Raw genomic sequence first — 21,026 nt, forward strand, 5'->3', positions numbered from 1 at the left:
GAAACTGAACTTTATAGTTCTTCATAAAATTGATCATTGCCCCAGTGGAGATATAAGAAATATTGTTTATCGTCATGTCTGTATCCATTATTATAATAGAATGTTATGGCATAAGTGCTGGCATTTTGAAATTTAAAATATTTAAATCTTCAGTGTCCTTCTGTTAGAAATTTCAAATCCTGCCACTTGACCTCCATCACAGCTCTTGGGATCACGAATTTAATGTGAAACATTGTTTTCTCTGGAAACATAGAACAGTGAGGCGAAGGCCAGCACAACAATGAACATAAACCTGAAATGTTTGGGGTGGCGCTGCTTTAAGTTGTTCCATAATTTTGTTTGAAAAATGATGTACAAGTCTCCACAGATGGTTGACAAAATATAATTAGTTTTGATCTCTCGTAACTATATAATAAAGAGACAGTAACCCATTCCTGAATGAGATGAGGATGCATTTCATATGCTGTCATTCCAGTAATAAGACTTCTAAAGCAACTACTCAACTCCGAATTCTGTTGCGGCTGGGGACTTCTGGGAAAACAATGGAAGTGTTTCAGGAATGTCCTCAAAGCATCCCTCAAAGAAGTCAAATGTTCCCCTCAATTCATGGAAGCCCCTGGCTGGCGACCAACCAAAATGGAGCTGGCCCTTCATGCATCAGCTACCGACATATAGCAGAGCCTGCAGATTGCGCAATAGACTTATCAGTCACCTCAGAACCCATCCTGTCAGAATGGAAGTAATTCATTCTAGATCTCTCGGAATTGCCCAAGAATGAATTTGGGTTAAAAGTGTTTAATGAGAATGTTGAAATGTGGATGCTTGGAAATTAAGTTAAATGTTGCATTGTTTTTTGACAATGGATATGAATAAGAACTGAAACCCTTTGTTTTGCTAACCAAATTCAGAATTGTTCAAGTAAAACTTTTACACAACAAATTCAAACAGTGCTGGCCAAAAAGGTTTATGTTTAATTACCATTTTGTTGGTCTTTTGCATTTCTTTGTGATACCACTTCCAAAGTCAGTTATGCTTCATATTAAACAATTTTTCCTAAATATAATGTAGATTTTGATATTTAACTCAAGGTGTGTCAAATGAGGAATTGCGATTAACATCAGCTGTCAATTCCACAGCTGGGCGGTATTAATATTTTAACATGTATTTTACTTCATTGTTTAAGACACAATTTGTTTGTTCACATTTTCCATTTGTAATTTTTTCTTCCATTGACTTCCAGGACTTCCAGAGTTGAGACATGCAATGTCACCACGTGTAAAGGCAACAAGAGTAGCCATTAACACAATGAGAGACCACCTTGATGCAGTGTATGATGTAACTGTTGCATATGAAGGAACAGTAAACAGCAATGGGCACCGGGCAACAGCTCCATCTATGCCTGGTAAGTATTTCAATTTATCTGAAGCATACCGATAATGGGCGATTTAATTTGTAAGCACGACCAGAAAATGCAAAATCATTCTTGCTATTGGTTGATTGCACTGGCAAAGTGAAATTGTGAGTATGTAGAGGCATTTCACTGAATGAGAAATATGAGTGCAGGTGACAGAGACTATATATTTTATCCAATATAAAAATCTCCATGGTGTATTTATTGCCTGTCATGTTTATCACAGCCTCTAACATTGATTTTCACCAACAGTGGAATTTTATTCTCGGATTTTCTGATTCAGTAATGAATATACAGCTATTTCCAAAATTAGAAATTAGTATCGCAATTTGCACTTAATAAAAAGCTACCTTTTAACTACTGAATATATCCATTTGGAATCTGATTATTCAACATGATTCACAAAATTGATACTGGATATAAGTGGTATAACAGGATGGACCAGAGATTAGAAATTATAACAAGGCAATTACATTGACAGCTCTTGGGAGAAAGACTTAAATAAATTGTACTTCTATAACAACGGGCTAGATTTCTCTCCACCTAAGCATGTTCCAACAAAGGGTGATTAACCCTCTAACTTTAATTTTAAAAAAAACTTCCACAAGTTCAGGACCTTATCCAGGGGCTATTGCTCCAGACCTAGAAAGTTGGCATGTTTCATGATTGTCTTTCAAGATGCGTTATCACAATCCAGTTGTGGCAGTACTTCGATTTTAAAAAATCAACACTTTCTTAACTACCAACACTTAACTTTTTCACTCTTAATCCTGAAGAGAACTGACTGTCTAGGTGCATTTAAAAAAAAATTTTAATGTTACAAGTAGGCTTATGCTGCAATGAAGTTACTATGAAAATCTCCCAGTTGCCACAGTCCGGCACCTATTCGGGTACACAGAGGGAGAAATTAGCATGGTCAGTGCCCCTAACCAGCGTGTCTTCTGAACTATGGGGGAAATCCAGAGCATCTGGAAGAAATCTACGCAGACATAGGGGTATGTGCAGATTCCGCACAGACAGCGATCCAAGACGGGGATCGAATCCGGGTCTGAGCTGCTGTGAAGCAGCAGTGCTAACCATGCTGCTCCATTTGACATTAGAAGAAGGAGCTCTAGCATAAAGTGTGCTATCCTTATTGAATCCATTTGTATGATGAGTCCAAAAATAATTGGTTTTCTCTCCGTAGCCTGCCAAACAGTTCTAAAATGTTGCATCACTGTGAGTAGAACTTGATTTTGTTGAGCATTGAAATTGATGACAATCATGAGTAAGCCAAAGAGTCTTCTATTTTTCAACCATATGTACATTTATCTATCTCAGTGCAGACCAAGTGTGAATACCGTATTGAAATTGAAGGTTTATTACTGAAAAGATCAAAATTCTTAAAGAACTGAAGAGGATGCCATGATCTTACCCTGTCCACATAAGTGATTTGATTGCTTTAACTTTTCACTTGTTGTTAATTTCTGTGCTTGTTCATTTATCTTTCAGTGAGGGAATTATCTACAGGTATTAACCCTAACAATAAGAACAGCATTATTCTGAGAAAACAGAGAAATATCTTGGAAATGTTCCTTGGGCAAATCTTGCTCGGGTGCTTTTGCTGTAGGAATGCTGGTCTCTCAGTTTTGGGGTCAGGTTTTGATATTTTGCAGCAAACCTGTATAATGCAGTGTCTTTCACTCCAATGTTTTGAATACTAAAAGTAGTTCAGACAGTTCAGCCAATTTTCTGGTAGACATGACATGAAACAAAATGTTGATTTATTTGAATTTTGAAACACACTCGCTGAAAGTGGTATGCTTTCTACAAATAACTTTATTAAATATTTTTATTGTAACTTTTGTGTAGTTAACCTGTTTTCATGGTAGTTGTAAATGACTTTCGAAACAATAGCAACTCTCAAATGAATATATGGCTAAGCTTCTAAATTTAAATGTCATACGCTTTGATAGACCATTTAAACAAATCAAAAAGATGCTATCATTAATTTGTTTCAAGGTGGTTTCATTATGTCTGCTTGGAAATTGAAGCACTCCCTGTCCAAATGCGAGAAGATCTAACAATATGCAGGATTTGGTTGACAAATGCTAAGTCAAGCCATGCAATGACAATCTCCAACAACGAAATCTAACTATCGCCCCTTGACATGCAGTGACATTACCATTGCTGAAGCCCCCGCTATTAACATCCATGGGGTTGCGATTCACCAGAAACTGAATTGGATCAGCCAGATAAACATTGTGGCTCTAAGACCTGATCAGAGCCTAGGAATTGTGTGGCAAACAATTTGGGCACCTGACTCCCCAATGCCTATTCAGCATTGACAAGGCACAAGTCAGGAGTGTGATGGAGTATTTTCCACTTGCCTGGATGAGTGCAGATCTAACAACACTCAAGAAGAAGGAAAAAATTGAAGCTCATTTAACCAATAAGTTCACGTTGGATTTTTGTGAAGAGCCTGATGATTATGCCCCTGTGATTGTCGAGTTACGTGAGGGAGTGACACTGGACTGATTTAATTAATTAAAGGAACTGGCTGTTCCCTGAGCTTGTAAAACCTTTTCACCCATTTGGTAAATGTTTTACTTTTGTGTATAACAACTTATAAAGTGCATAAGAAAAGACAGCAAGCTTGCTTACATTTTAAGTTTAATTGTAAAATCTTCACAGTTCTGTATTGACAGTATAAATACAGGGCAAAGCAACCCATCCTTAAACATTCACTCACTACACCATTGAAACACAGCGGCAGTAGTGTGTACCATCTACAAGATGCACTCCAGCATTTCACCATAGATGCTTAGCACCTTCCAAACCCACAACCATTATCAGTTAGAAGACAAGCATGGTTGACTATGGAAACATCACTATCTGTGAGTTCCCCGCTAAGTCACTCACCATCCTGACTTGGAAATATATCACTTTCCCTCCCCTGTTGCTGGATCAAAACCCTGGGACTCCTCAACAGAGCTGTGATTGTACGTAAACCCAATGGATTGCTTCAGTCCAAGAAGGTGGCTCACCACCACCTTCTCGAGGGCAGTTCGGAGAGGGTAATAAATGCTGGCTGAACCACAGACACCCAAATCCTATTGATGAATTTTTTTTCCCTTTGAGATGTTCATGGTCATCTTTCAAGCGATACGACAATGTTGCACTTCATCTTTTTTAAACTATAGAAGTAATTGGTGCAGAAACTTGTGGTAAATCCACATTGATATAAAATAGCCTCAAACTGTTCGGTCGAGGTTAGCTTCAAAAGTTTAGTTTGTATCACCTTACTATTGATTGTATTCTAGTGAAATTCTAATTTTCTATTTGAAACACCCATCAAATCGATGTGAAAAGACAATTTTGTTTACTTAAGGTGAATAGTCATTTTAAGTAATTTTTAGTAATCATACTTAAAAAATATTGTTAGAACAAATCAGCAAAATTTCCTGGAAATTATTCTTGTGAAAATATTGCAGGGGATGATTTTGATTTTCTTTTTCCCCTGCCATGTAATAAATTTCAGAGCCGAGTGCAGAGGCATTAGGCATGAAGATAAGAGCAGTGAGAAACAATTAGTTAATGTCAAAACTGTTAAAGCGGGAAGTAGCTTTTCAGTTAGCGTGCACTTCTTAGATAACATTGAGTTAGTAATGAAGTTTTCTGCTGATGCTTTTTCAACAGGGTAGACTTGCAGAATGCCTTGGCTTAGTTTTTGTTGATTCTTCTAAAGATGTTGTTTCCTTGATAGGAAATAGTTTCAAGTATCTCACCCAAATGATGACTGTTATTGTGTGAGGCTTGATGGTAAATGTTTACAAACTATTTAACTGGTAGTTTGATTCTATTCACACACCATTCCAGTAGGGAACGGTATGTACAGATCAGGAATAGAAGTTTTGGCTAATTTCTTTCCTTGATGTTCTGAGATATGGTTTTGTGTCTTGGACTCTCGGTGTGGGACTTGGTTTGTAGACTACTCTGATATCTGTTTAATACTTCTTTGTTAGACTACACCCAGACAAGTTAAAGGAAATTCATTGCCCCTCAGCACATTTCCAACCTCTCTCTTCAGAGTCGAGCACATGACAGACTGATGTCAGTGATGCATCATCTAGAATCTCTATAGTGCAGAAGGAGGCCATTCAGCCCATTGAGCCTGCACCTACCACAATCCCACCCAGGTTCTATCCCCATAAACTCACATATTTACCCTACAAATCCCCCTATCACTAAGGTCAATTTACATGGCCACTCAACCTAACCAGCACGTCTTTCGACTACATCATACATCATCTACATCGCATATTAGCATATCCGATCTGTTAACCCTTTATACTACAACGCCGCCCCCCCCACCCCAGTATACTATCCCATTTTTTAACAACATGAAACTACACCGTTAACTATTTACATTGCATTTCTATAACTTTACTGCTACAGATGCCACCCAACTCCTATTCTTCCCCTCGTCAAACGACAATCCTGAAGGATTAATTTTCCACAGTATTCTTAGCCCTTGGGAAAGATGTCTTGAAGACATGACGACTTTCTTTTGCATCTATTTGGATATCATCTGCAGCATGGGGCATTACTTTTGCAGCATTGTTGGGAAGCAGATTGTAGGCTGCAGGATGACTCGACTACAAGGACAATGAAAAAGTTTTCACAAAAGATGGATCCAGGAGTGAAGATTGAAGACAACCTCAACACCCCAAAATTAGAAGGGAATCAATCTTTGGCCCTCCTAGAATTAGAAGAGAAGAACTGAGAAAACTCTGAGGAACTTGTTCCTCAAAACACGCTGAGAAAGGGCTTCAGAAGTTGAATGATTTTCAACTTCAGGGAAGACTTTCATTGCTGTGTCATCCACTGCTGTATCGATGACTGAAAAAGCATTGAGATCCAAGATCTCATTGAACTTAGCAAGTTTTTTCCTGAATCATCTAAGTTCCTTTAAGATTTCTGGATGATATTTCAGGATGACTGGCTACTTTCTGTAGGCAATGACGATTAGATGGATTTGCTGTAGACTGTGGGACAAAGTTATTGTACAGAAATTTGCAGCTTTAAAAGTGGTGAAGATTCTGCCTTAGGATCTGTGTTGACCTTCAGCTATGGAGGGAAGAAGACTTTCAGCGAACGAAGTATGGGTGTCATTTGACTTTCACCGTGGAAGGTACCAGCTCTTTAGCAGTGTAATCCTCGATGGACTGTGACCTGGATTCAGGCAAGACAACAGGAAATAGGCTAGGCAATAAAGATCTGAATGCTGCCCAGCCATGACCAACACAGCTAACTGCTCTAAAAAGACAAGAGAAACTTTATTTGGTGTGTATGTCAACCAGAAAGGTAAATCAGCCCTTTGGATCTCAACCTCTTAAAGATCACTCAGTACAACAAGTAATTGTTCCCTATCACTTTGTAGGAAGAACGAGTTCAGGTCCAACAGGTGTTCATGGGGATAGTCATCATCTGCTGCAGTACTTTCTACATTCACCACCTCTGACCTTATTTCCTGAAGAGATGAGAGATTTATATCTTCCATCTCCTCCCTGGTCTCTAATGGTGTCTCTGTGAAAGAAAGGAACTTGCTTCTGAAAGCTGAATTCCCACTACTTCTAAACAAAAGATTGAAGATTGTCGAAGACAGTGAGTCGTTCAAATGATGGGCATCATCTATTTTTTTTCTAAGATTCCAACATTGTGCAGAACATAAAATCAATGATCCGTCATTCCTTGTTGCTAAGAGAAACAAGCTACTAATCCTGCCTTTGTTTGGAAGGTATCTGCTGCTTTGACCTTATTTGATGTCTGATGAATGAAGAGGTCATTGGCTGAAGCCAGCCAAGGTCATTTGCTCATATGCTACTAGTAATAACTTTACCAGTATCATCATTAAGGGTAGTATTAAAGCATTGAACTTGCACTTTAACTGACCAATAAATAATCTGTACCAAGGCTTTTAATCTGGAATAGTGTGACCAGTTCTGGGCGTCATGCATGAGTAAGAATGTGAAGGCATTGGAGAGAGTACAGAAGAAGTTCACAAGAACAATTCCAGTGATAAAGAACTGTAGCTATGAAGATAGAACGGAGAATTTGGAACATGGTTCCTCAGTGAAAAGAAGGGTGAGAGGAGATGTGATGGAGGTGCTCAAGATCCTGAGGGGTGTGGCTAAGCTAAATAGTGGGAAACTGTTCATACTTGCAAGCATCAAGAGCTAGAGGGCACAGATTCAACATAATTGATAAAAGAGACGTGAGAAGTTTCTTTTCACACAGAGGGTGTTTGGAGGCTGGAACAAACTTTGAGAGGGTGGTGAAGTTAGACTCAGTCGAGCTATTCGAAAGGAAATTGAATAGATATCTATGCAAGCTTCCAGCAATAAGGCGGAGAAGTGGGACTACGTGGAATGCTCTTTCAGATAGCAAATGCAGACTGATGGGCTGAATGGCTTCTTTCTGCACTGTAAAGGTTCTGTGATTCTCATTTTTCTTGACTTTACACTTGTTTGTTTCATAAATGCTTCATTGATTTCGATTAAAATAGTTGGATTTGCAGAATTGCTTGAATTGTCCAGTTTTGCTACACTAGAAGCATTCTGCACCCTGGCTTGGCAGTTGTGGTGTCTACGATGAGTTTTTGCCTCACAATCCAAGCATCTCAAAGTGGCATGCCAGCATGGAGTTTCCTATCCTTTTGCTTGGTTTGGCAAAATTTCTTGTGGTTGGGGTGGGGCCACTGCCTTTGGACCTACACAGTCAGTTGAGTCATGTGAAGCCTCAGGATCACATTGATTTGCACTAGTTAAACGCTGTAAGCTCTGCCTGACTTGCATAGTGTACCACTTCATCCAAAGTAATATCATCATTTGTCTGCCAGAAGTTGGAGAGCTTTTCATCCTGGAAACACAAAACTATGCGATTATTGATTAGCTCATCCTTCAGTGCCCAAGAACTTGCTCATGATATAGGTTGGTGAGAAATAATTCAATTTTTCCCTCGGTGGTTGTGAACGCTGGTTAAAACATACTTTGCCTGAAATAAATGACAAAGGCTTTAAGAATGGACTTAAAGCCTGCAGTGGACTCCTGCACCCCCTGCCTTAGGAGAACGTTGTCTGCTACTGGACCTGTCGCATAAAGAAAGGAACTGACTTGAAGCTTTTGCTCCTTTTCATGAAGGCCTGCTGCTGCTTGGTATCGGAGAAAATGACACTTCCATAACTCCTGCTGGCGCCTCTGCAGGCCCCAAGGAAGTCAAACAGGCGGGGCAAGGGTAGGGGACTACTCAACAGGTATGGTCATCATTACCTCACTTCAGTGTGCTGCCTCATTCCGTTAATTTTTGTATGAACTGCTTTCAAAGTTTTCCTCGCGCTGTGGTCCCGTCGATAACACTGATGTTTTTTTTTGCGTTGATGTCTTAATTGCCGCCACCATGTTCTGAAATGGTCCTTCCGTTTTGACTTCTAGGTGTGGTACTTGGTTAGTAGGTAGATAGACTGTCGCTATGTTCTGGGGTCTGCTTAACACTTGTTTATCAGTACCACATGTAAACAGATTACAAAATTCTAATTAGAAAGCCAAGATTTCTCATATAATGTGGCTGTCAGTCTTGAATAGTTTGCATCTGTCATACATTCACATATCCCATCAATTAACCTTTTATACCACAGTTAACTCAGCACCAACTAGTAATTTTGATTGTTTATAGGGCTGAGCAGTCGTGGCCTTAAGGTGCTGGCATGGCTTTTATAAACACAGTACAAAATGGAAGAAAACCATACATTTATATAATGTCTTTAGGATGGCCTAAAGCATCTTATAGCAAATGACATAATTCAGAATTTTAGTTAGTGCTATAATGTAGGAAATGCAGCAGCAACTTTGCACAGAGGCAATGCCCCAAAACGGCAATGTACTAATGATAAGATGATCAATATTTTTTCTGTGATGTTGATTGAAGGACAAAAATTGCGAACTGGAGAACTCCCCTGATCCTCAAAATATGCCATAGGATCTTTTAAGCCCACTTGAGAGAATCAGCATGACTTGGGCTAAATGTCTCTTTCGCAATACTTCCCTAAAACCGCACTGGAGTGTTGGTCTAGATTTTTGAGCTCCACCTATTAATAGCTGACATTGTAAAATTCCAGTTGATTCTGGGACACAAGCTTCTTTCTTGTTGCTTCATTTTCAGTGAAACTGATGCTTACTCACTTGAACAAGCAAATCCTGAAGACCTGCAAAATGTTTTGTTTGGAAGGAAAATCACATGGAACAATTGTTACTTGTTGAGGGAATTCCAGCGAAGATTGAGTATTAAAAACTACCTATTCTAAACTTATTTTAGTTATTTGAGTCTTTGGAAGGAATGGGGAGGGCAGAAAAGTTAGTATGTCAAATATTTGTTTTGGAGTAAAGTGGGGTTCAATTCTTTAAAGGAAAATGCTAGTTTTTCTCCCTGACTTTATTCAGGTTGCATTCTGAAAAATCAGAGTCATGCATTGCTTGTGATTTCAATACCAAGTCATAAATAATGGAGGTACAATTTTTTTATAAGAATCTTCCCACCTGATTTTTATTGAGCCAATATGCATGTTTCAATGCCAAACATGCACTGTTGATAATTTAACTTGTGTAAGATGCAAGATTTCCTCCGAGATAGTTGAAGTTTGGAAAGGACGAGAGTGTATACAACTAGTTCTATATTTCACTCTGTGCAGAAATACAAATAGATGACAGGGAAAAGGTAGACTATGTCTTTGGTAGTTAGCTTTTGGTCAAAGCTGCCATGTAAACAATATGGATGCTATTATACAAGACAATAAAGCTACAAGATTAGCTTGAATGCCTTTTGTTATTGTTGCTACGTTGGGACATGTTTGTTGTGCTAAACCTTGAATAAGGTTACATTTTTTTGCATGTTGAATGTAATGTTTAATTATACTTGTGTCTTTGAGGATTTTGCTTTTATTTACACCAAAATGAAATGCATGTAATAATGGCACTGACCCTGCAAATATAAACAGGGGAAGGACAAAGAAACACCTAAAATTATTCCTCAAAGTTATTGCAAGCCTGAATGCTTTTGAATACATTCTGATTATGGATTATGTAAAATCATTTGGGTTAACTAACTGAAATTAAATTACCCAACAGCCAGGGTTATGAATACAGTAATATAACCATAATTCCACCATAGGAAATTGGATATGTTACATATCCAACACTAAAGAAAATATTTGGAAAGTCAATTTTAAGTAGTGAGAAAAACAATCTAAATACCTGTTTATTATAATTAAGGTAATATAAAAAATGCAATTTTACCATGTAATGAAACTCCTTGGATGCTGACTCCTAAGATTACGATGAATTTTATCACTTCGATTTATTCAGCTCAGTTGGGTGACAAGAACATAAGAAATAGGAGCAGGAGTAGGCCATCTAGTCCTTTGAGCCTGCCCTGCCATTCAGTAAGATCATGGCTGATCTGAAGTGGATAAGTTCCACTTTCCCACTTTCTCCCCATAACCCTTAATTCCCCTGTCTATCAGAAACCTATCTACCCGTGACTTAAACGTATTCAGCGAGGTAGCCTCCACCACTTCAACGGGCAGAGAATTCCAGAGATGTCTGTCAATTGGTCGAAGTGAAAGATTAAGTACAATTTCTAGCTAAGTTGCTTCATCTTGAGGTTGCAGCCTTACTTGACAATGTAAATGCCCTTCACAAAATACCTCATTGGTCCCGTTTTCATTGTTTATTATATGATATGCTGCAAGAAAGCATAGATGGAATCTGTTCACCCTGCCATGGCCCGAGTAGCCTCAAGGACTTTTCATCTAGAATCATAGAATCCCTACAGTGCAGAAGGAGGCCATTCTGCCCATTGAGCCTGCACCAAAAGCAATCCCAATCAGACTCTATCCAGCGGCATGTATTTACCCTGTTGATGCCCCTGGGCAAACCTGCACATCTTTGAACTGTAGCAGAAAATCGGAGCACCCGGAAGAAACCCATGCAGACACAGGGAAATCATGCAGGCTCCACATAGGCAGTCACCAGAGGCCGGAATTGGAGTTGTGAGGCAGCAACGCTAACCATTGTTTCACGGCACATGCCTCCCTGTGTGGAAAGGTGGATTTTAAAAAAAGGAAAATGCTAGAAATGCTCAGCATGCCTTGCAGCAAGTGTGGAAAGAGAAAGAGTTCATGTTTTAGGTTGGTGATGCAATATAGAACTGAGAATTTAGAAATGTAGAAGTTTTTAAGTCAGGCAGGGAAAGAGGAGGAGGTGAAGTAAGAGCAAAGGACAAGGACCTGTGGTAGAGTGAATGCCAGGAGAGATACAATGACAAAAGGAATGATGGTGAAAGTCTTGTTCGTGTGTGGGTCAGAGACCCAGAGCTTATTTCTGTTCGCGAGTATTTGGAAGAATATCATGGTTCTGGAAGCGCTGGTTTCAGAAGTAATGGAAGGAGTACTGCTGCAGTGTAAAGCCTCTGAAAACTGCTAAAAAACATGGCCTGTGGAAGAGCTTATCTGGTTGGTGACTCCTTTCTACTGCCATACCTTAAAATGATTTGCAGCGCGAAGCTTGGGAAGTTCACTGGAACAACCACAGGGTCTCTTAAGGTTTGATGAACCACTTTGTATAACTACACTGTGGGATGGTTTTGTTCCTGCAGAGGTCTGTGAAGGGGATCAAGGTGAGGGATGTTAGCACTGTAAGCTTATCCCTTTCAGATCTGGTTCATTGTCAGGTGCTCCTAGGTTACATTCAGCATGGCTAGATGCTGAATAAAGCTCCCTCCATTCCAATAGCCTGTTGCAGTCCTAATTTTAGACGAGGAATGTAATTCTTTTGAATATTTGTCATAGCAGCATCCGAGATTTCCAATCAGTGCCCAATTTTGTGCTGTAGGTCCATGCCAACTCGGGACACAATTGAGATTGAGTTTGATATATATGGGAACCTTACAGCTTGTGAGCTGAGACTTTGAATCCCATTGGTGTGGATTGCATTTAGATTCAACCCCCAGGTATTGAAAGACTAGTGTCTGTAATTCAATGCAAGATCAACCGATTTGTTTTCAAGAGTTTTTATCGTTTTGTTTCAGATCCGGTAACTGTCAGGTCCTGAAGAAAATTAGAAGAACAATTTAATGTTGGGATATGTTAAGCTGAGCCCCCATTTGCCCCTGCAGATCAATGTAAAAGATTCTACAGGACTATTTCAAAGAAGAGCAAAAAGCAGGGAATTATCCCTGGTGCCCTGGTCAATGTATCTTCCAGACAAAACCAGAAAAACATATAATCCAGTCATTACCACATTGGTGTACGTGGGAGCTTGCTGTGTCCATATTGGCTGCTACGTTTTCCACATTTCAACAGCCAATACTCTTTAAAAGTACTTCACCAGTTGTAAAGTATTATGGGATGCCAAGGTTGTGAAAGGTGCCATGTAAGTGAAATTCTGTATATATACAGAATTTATACCTATATTCTGTAGGTATAAAATTAAAGTTGTACATCTGTTCTGTCATCTAAATTGCTTTTCTTTTGCCTGATGCTTTAAATCTTACAAGGCCCTGTCTGGGCTGTGGAGCGTTTTAATTGGTTGGCACATTTATGTGAAATAGAGGAAGAGGATTTTTGTGTGCTGCCCACCTAATTTGTCAGTAATACCTTCTGAAACAATTGCTGTTGTCTGCAAGAAACCTATTATAGTATATCATATTTGTGAACATTGTTTGTATGTTACGTGTTGTCATCATGACCCAAGCAAGGTGATATATCATCACTAACATATCAAACAAGGTATGTTCTTATCCCAATTCTCTTCAGCATACTCTTTACTGTGGAACTATTTGGGCTTTCAAGAACTTATTTACATTTGGTACTTGGTAGAGAATGGCTTCTTCAACATTCGCCTGAAAACAAACTTGCAGATAAAAACTTTCACAACATGCTGCTTATACATGATTCATTGGAGGATTTCCATCCTCATGCTTTCTGTCTGTCCTCTTCAATCAGTAGCATTTTTGCCTTTCAAACTTGACAATGGTCAAAGGCAAATTCTTGTGTCTGGTTAGTATGCTTTTACATACTGTCATAACTAAGGGCAGTATCCACTTTGGGCATCCTGCAAGAGAATGTCAGAATATTATTCACTGGTTTGCATGTTCCATCTTCACCAAACTAGACTAGAGATCTGGCGAGAACAAAGGGTTCCTCTGTTACTGGAAGACGCTCTTTGTCAAATTATTACCCATGTCACCGTTACTCTATGGGTTGGTGTCCAGGCTCTGCTGCTGATGCTGTATTGAGCAATTGGAGCATTTTCACGGTGGCATGACGAGTGCCGTGGAGTACCTAATCCTGATCAGAAATGTTGCAATGTTATTGAAATTGAGGTCACAATCATAAAATGTCTAGTTCTGTTGGTCTGAATTTGACCTATGCATTCTTTTTTAAAAAATCATTTGGGGGATATGGGCATTGCGGGCTCGGCCAGCATTTATTGCCCATTCTTTACTGCCTCTCAGAAGGTAGTGGTGAGCTACCGCCTTGAACTGCTGCAGTCCATGTGGTGTAGGTAGACTCAGTATGGTTAGGGAGGAAGTTCCAAGATTTTGACCTAGCAATGGTGAAGGAACAGCAATATATTTCCTGTGGTGAGTGACTTTGAAAGGGACTTCCAGGTACTCGTGTTTTGATGTTTCTGTTGCCCTGTCTTTCTCAATGGTAACAGTCATATAATACTTGATTATAGAATTTCCAAAGCCATCATTAAATGTTGCAACTGAGACAACTGGGAAGACAAAACCACTGATAGACCCCCAAGGCGTATCATCTGCTGGATAAGTTGAATTAACTTGAAGCTGTCAAGTTTCAACATCGAGCGATCAAGTGCCTGGCATGCTTGCCAACTGACTGGTTTCTAATGTGATGTATGCACTCAGGGTTAGGTTCTTAACTAACAACAGATTCATCCATTGACTCAAAAGGAGATCCCATCTTTGAATAGATCTTCCCCTCTTGTGATTCTAATATCACCAAACAAAATTGAGTTCTTAAATCAAAATGCAATGTAGAAGGACAGAGTGCCGACACGTCAGTCATTCTTTACATTTAATCGTCTTGTCCCTTTGAGAACTGAGGTATGTGGCGTGTCTGCAAATATAATATTGCAGTAGTGTTAAAGGATTTAGATTGATGCATGTTGAAGTTTGAAAAAACTTATGAACTGTTACATAGTCAACTTACTTTACAGCAGATTGCTTGCTATGTGTAATCAGTTTAGTTGATATGATGCCACACTTCAGTTTTATAAGTGAAGATGTAAAGAAATTGAGGATCAAACAGCAAAAGTGGATTCATTATAATTTTCGCCGTTATGACTTTTAGGTTTTACGTAATTTTCTTTTGGATCTTGGTATTAAAATGTGCATTTTTGAATGCAAGACTGAGGGCAAAAATATAAACCATTGCACAAGCAAATTTGAAATTGATCGAAATACTAAATTAAATCAAAATACAGGATGTACAACTTTTAACAAGGATGCAGTGTTGTTAACACGTCCAGAGACTTTTCAACTTGGTTTAATTTTTTCCCAGTCAGGAGACAATACCATTGTCATCTTCTTTCCTGGAGGTAGTGAAACTCTGAATTCAACTATAATGTTGTTAGGTAAACTCTGGAACAGGATGACGTGTGCAGCATTAAGACAGCAATAATTGGTATTGGTCAGGCCAGGTAGAAATCCATGTTTGTTTCAGCTCATTTCCTGGGAATCTCTCTCCTCTTTGATGTGATGTCAGGTTAGGTGCTGCCTGAGTTTGCACTGCCAATTTAGTGCCTGTATAAAGCAAAGTTTAAATGCACTCAGTCTCACTGAGAATGTCGTGGGAATAGTTCTGTATTTCTCGACATCAGAAAGAATGCAGTCGCTTAGACATTAATGTCTTAAGATGCAAGTAAACTGATAACTTTGACTGTAAAGCCACTTGCCATAAAATATTAAGCACATGTTTCTGACACAAGTTAAATTTTCTTTGCAACTGATTAAAAAAAGAGTAGATCTAGACTCAATAAACTCACTTTGTCCTGCTCCACCTGAGGATGGTACATGAACTGAGAACCTCTGTGTGAAGCTGCTGTTTATACTATAAGGCACTAAGTGGTGGCTTTATTACGCTATACTTAAAATTGTGCATTGTATGGAATCTAACACCAGTTGTTAACATACAACCTAACCCACATAGATGAATAATTGAAAAGTAACTTCAATCTTGAAGATTCTTTGAAGTGAACTGAGCAGCAAAGATATGGTGTAGTTGAGGCAAGTGGCATAGATGGATTTAAGGGGAAGTTAGTTAACTACCTCGGAAATAATAGAAGGGATAAGTTGAAAGGTGGTGATATAAGAAATTGAGTGGAAATAGACTTGTGTAGAGTAACACTGAATAGTCTCTGTTTATGTGCTGTAAGTTCTATTTGGTTAAACATTTAGTCCATTCATCCTTCCACTAAAATGCCTCTGAATTGATCATGTTTATTTAATACAGAATTTTGATTAATCTTGATTTTTGAAAAGGATTATGTATTCAAAGCTAATAGAAAATGTACCTGCAATAAAAGCAGACTATAGATGGAAAGACTCCATTTGGCAAGATGCAGCTTAATCTGGGATAGTCACCACGGTTTCGTGAGGATTAAGTCTTGCCTCACAAATTTGATTGAATTCTTTGAGGAGGTAACTCAGTGTGTAGACGAAGGTAGAGCAGTTGATGTTGTATACTTGGACTTCAGTCAGGTGTTTGATAAAGTTCCCCATGGTAGGCTCATGAAGAAACTAAGGAGGCGTGGGATAGAACGATATTTGGCCGATTCATAAGTAACTGGCTGTCTCATAGAAGACAGGGTGGCAGTGAAGGAAAAATTTTCAGACTGGAGGCCAGTTACCAATGGTGTACCACAGGGATCAGTGCTGGATCCTCTGCTATTTATGATTTTTATTAATGATTTGGAAGAGGGGGCCGAAGGGTGGGTCAGTAAATTTGCTGATAACCCCATGATTGGTGAATGAGATGGAGGGCTCTTGTAGGCTGCAAAGAGACATTGATAGGATGCAGAGCTGGGCAGAAAAGTGGCAGATGACGTTTAACCCTGATAAGTGCGAGGTGATTCATTTTAGTAGGACAAACTTGAATGCGGATACAGGGTCAACAGCAGGATTCTGAGGAATGTGGAGGAATAGAGATTCTTGGGATTCATATCCACAGATCTCTGAAGGTTGCCACTCAAGTGGATAGAGCAGTGAAGAAGGCTTACAGTGCACTAGTGTTTATTAACGGGGGTTTGAGTTTAAGAGCTGTGGGGTTATGCTGCAACTATACAGGACCTTGGTGAGACCACACTTGGAATATTGTGTGCAGTTCTGGTCACCTCACTATAAGAAGGATGTGGAAGTATTGGAGAGGAGATTTACTGGGATGTTGCGTAGTTTGGAGGGTAGGTTTTAATGAGGAAAGGTTGAGGGAGCTGGGGCTATTCTCTTTAGAGCAGAGGAGGATGAGAGGTGACTTAATAGAGATTTATAAGATGATGAGGGGGATAGATAGAGTGGACGTGCAGAGACTATTTCCTCGGGTGGATATAGCCGTTACTAGGGGGCATAAATATACGATTCGTGGTGGGAGATGTAGGAGGGATGTCCAAAGTAGATTCTTTACTCAGAGTGGTTGGGGTGCGGAATGTGATAGTGGAGTCGGACACTTTAGGAACTTTCAAGCGATTATTCGATAGGCACATGGAGCACACCAGAGTGATAAGGAACGGGATAGCTTGATCTTGGCTTTGGACATATCTTGGCACAACATCGAGGGCTGAAGGGCCTGTATTGTGCTGTACTGTTCTATGTTCTATGAAATAGATTGTCTCATACTTTGGGAAAACTGAGGAACCACATGTTCAATTTGGAATTCAGTTTGAGAGTTTTGGCATATTTTTATTCAAGAATTATTAATTGAATTTTACTTCTCCAGTACTCTTAAAAGAAGCAACGTGAACCACGAAATACCTTAGGAATTAGATTTTAACGATCTTTTATCTTTTCAGTCTATCCATCAAAACTATTACAATAGGCACTACAATATAGTTTGTACGTTGAGCGTATCATCACTGTTTTCAAATGCAGCTCAAGCACAGCTTGTAGATGATCATTTTTTATAAGTTTTGATAAAGCATGTTGTCAGTTAATTAACATACTTTTAACATTTGTGAAATGTATGTGTTTCACAAATAATGATGTGCAGAGTTCTGAAAATTGAAAGCATTTGCTGGAGCTTTTGGGTGGCACATGAACTTCCATTTTTGCATTTAAGTGACATTGTTGATCTTGATATGTGTGGTTTATTTTGATTAACTATTGGTTTCTTTTTCAATAGGCAGATTTAAGATTGGAATTTCAAACTTTGTACACTTCTGCTAGTGAAGTTGTTGATCATTTTGGTTTAATTTGATTACTCTTCAGGTCCAACATTTCATGGGAAAGCATTTAAAAATAAAGAAATCAAGTTCTATGGCAAAAGCATTTTGTTTCATGTGTTTTGTATGGGTACCAATGATATTGCAGCCTTAAAATATGGTAATCAACAATACTTACCACTTATTGGCCTGCACTATAAATCATTAAAATGTAATTGTAGAAAATAATATTGAAGTACTGGTACTTTGAGTTAATTCCCTGGTAAGAAAGTCAATCATACTTGATTTGTGTATGCACTTAAGATTTATAAGTCTCTTCTATTTGTACAACAGAGTTACTTAATTTCATATGATTGACAAATTGGATCTGAGATTATTTTTCCATGTTTTCCATTTTCCCACAAATATCTATTGGTAAGCTCAGAACGTTTGTTAGCCCATCTTTCTAGTTGTAGTCCCCTAAAAGCATCTGTATATGTCTGTCTTTCTCTGTTAAGTAGATTCTGATCAATTCTGCTGAAGGGTCATGTTCAAGAGACAAATGCTTTTTTCAAACCATATACTTCCTGCATCTGTTTTAAATTCTAAAGAATGTCACTGCTTGTGAGCTGTGCATTTTCTCCTTTTATTTATTAGCCTGTGTCAAAATCGAGCCATCCCAGGCGCACAACGCATTTAACCATAGAATTGTAGCAATCTCCAAGCACCATTGCTGGCAACACCAATGATTTCAGTTTCTCCTACAGCTGTCCGTTTGTGTGATTTTCACTTATTGCCACCCAACTAAAACTGAATTCTGTTTTTCTAAGCTTGTCAGAAATTCACACAGGTACCCTGGCCAACTTAGACTGGATTTGAGCCTCTACTGTAGAAAATCCATTGTCTTACCCACTTGTGATACCCTTGCTTCTCTTGCTTCACTCCTCTACTAAAGGCACCCCCATTTGTGCTGGGATTCATTTGTACAGGCATTAATTATCTTTGAAACTGGATCCAGGTGATCACTTTTTACTTGTGAACCTAGACAGAATGCCAGCCACCCAGACAGGAGAAGGGAGCTGGATATCACAGCTGTCCTTGCCCACTGTCAACGTGTTTAAGGCCCAACTGTAGTTAATGGATAATCGTCAGGGTCATGAGTTATGAAATGCTTAGCCCTGTTGCACTGACGATAATTATAATGCACTACCCACGCTCCTGCTCAATCAAACCTTATCACAAACCTGGAATTAAACCTGTGACCTTCCTGATCAGCTAGACAAACTACCAGAATGGCTGCTGTATTTACACCATTTTTGTGGCACCCTTGTCAATTTAACATTTAATTGAAAATGAGAACATTTTCAGTGTCGATTTGTGAAATTAAACTTTGAAGATCAGAAACCATAGTGGGCCAAAAGTATTGAATCTAAATGGGTTGACTGTACTGTGGATGGGGGGAAGAAGTATAGTGACTCATTCCATTGCTAATTATATGTATCAAGATTTCCTTTCTTGAATGTGTTGATGATTTAAGTCTTTTGTCCGTAAAGGTATTTGAGTTCTGTTTTATTAACAGCTTATGGGAAAACAACTTGTGAACTAAATGTTTGGTATCCATTCTTCCTGAATAACAGACACAATTTCATGAGATGGACAATACCAAAACATCCTGTTGTTATAGAGGAGCTAAAATATTTTAACATACTGGGAGTTCAAAGATACATGATGTATTATAACAAAAAATGAAAAGATTTATTGTTGTACAGGGCATTTGCCAATGTTGCCTGGAAAGTTTAACGATACAAATTGTCAAAGTAGGTAAATAGTCCATATTGATTCGTAGAATCATAGAAAGAGGCCATTTGGCCCATCAAATCTGCACCGACCACAATCTCACCCAGCCCTATATCCCTACATATTTGCATGCTAATCCCACTAACCTACGCACCTCAGGACTCTAAGGGGCAATTTTTAGCATAGCCAATCAACCTAATCCGTACACCTTTGGACTGTGGGAGGAAACCGGAGCACCTGGAGGAAACCCATACAGACACGAGGAGAATGTACAAACTCATAGACAGTGACCCAAGCCAGGAATCGATCCCAGGTCCCTGGAGCTGTGAAGCAGCAGTGCTAACCACTGTGCTACCATGCCGCCCAGGTGTGATTTGCAATAACTCTCGACTTATGTTCTGTAAAGTGTTTGAACATAGTAGGATATGCCTAAACAATCTACATCAGGGCAAAGAGAGAGTGTAGGTAGAAGAATAAAGGTAACTGACTCCAGATTCATGACATAGCTGTTCTCAAGCTGTGTATTACAAAGAAAAAAGGCCAAGTTTTGATATTTGCCATCTAAGATTGAACAGAAGAGTTTTTGGGGGTTGTTGGAGTGAACGGGGAGAGGGAAGCAAAAACATGAATAAGCAGAGGACATGCACTGCTACATAGATTTGCTGGTAGAGAGGGTCAAGGATGAGGTTTGATTAATAAACAAGGAATAAAATGAAGCAAAGTATTAACATTCACTCTACAGATGCTTTCTGGTTGGAGACTTTCTAGCACTTTCTGTTTATATTTAACTTTCCCAGCACTTGCAACATTTTGCTTTGGTTTAATAAACAAGAAATTTGAATTCAGTGCTTTAGAAAAAGGATTCATTCGATGTTAGATGTGGCTGGATGGTAGAGCAAAATAAATTATACGTAATTAAGTCTTAGTTAAGTTGGAGCTGATGAAAGATAGAACTTGGAACTGCTGTATGCAGAACATCAGAAATCAGGATTTGAAGTAACCATCCTTAGTGAGGTGATCGTTCATGATAGTGATGAGATAAGATTTAGGTAGATGTAAACTGGACTTGGCAGTACATAATGCAGTGAGGTGTTGTGTAGAATTTGGGGTCAGCCAGATGCACTCTGAATGAAGACCCTGGGCAGGGGTAGGAAGCTGAAGTTTTGTATTTGGGGGTGGGTGGGGGGCGGGTGGACAGGGTTGGGGGGTGCTTGGTGGGCAAACCATGTGGCTTTGGTCTGACTGACGATTTGGAAAAAAATATTTGCTTATTCATGATATGCTACCTCAAAAGTTTATACATAACAATTGGGTGTGATATGAAAGCTTAAGGTTGAAGTAATTGA

At 39.0% G+C, this 21,026-nt stretch overlaps 1 protein-coding gene across 1 annotated transcript in view; it reads left to right on the forward strand.

Moving 5' to 3' along the window:
- agpat5 (1-acylglycerol-3-phosphate O-acyltransferase 5 (lysophosphatidic acid acyltransferase, epsilon)) overlaps positions 1–21,026 on the forward strand; it is a 112,900-nt gene that overhangs the window by 66,259 nt on the left and 25,615 nt on the right. Inside the window, exon 6 of the mRNA XM_080192034.1 lies at positions 1,241–1,402. Coding sequence (XP_080048160.1) covers positions 1,241–1,402 — 162 coding nt within the window. The remainder of the gene's footprint in view (positions 1–1,240; positions 1,403–21,026) is intronic.

This window comes from Carcharhinus amblyrhynchos, chromosome 7 (assembly GCF_965287045.1).
Source record: "Carcharhinus amblyrhynchos chromosome 7, sCarAmb.v2.hapA, whole genome shotgun sequence".
Classification (NCBI taxonomy): domain Eukaryota; kingdom Metazoa; phylum Chordata; class Chondrichthyes; order Carcharhiniformes; family Carcharhinidae; genus Carcharhinus; species Carcharhinus amblyrhynchos.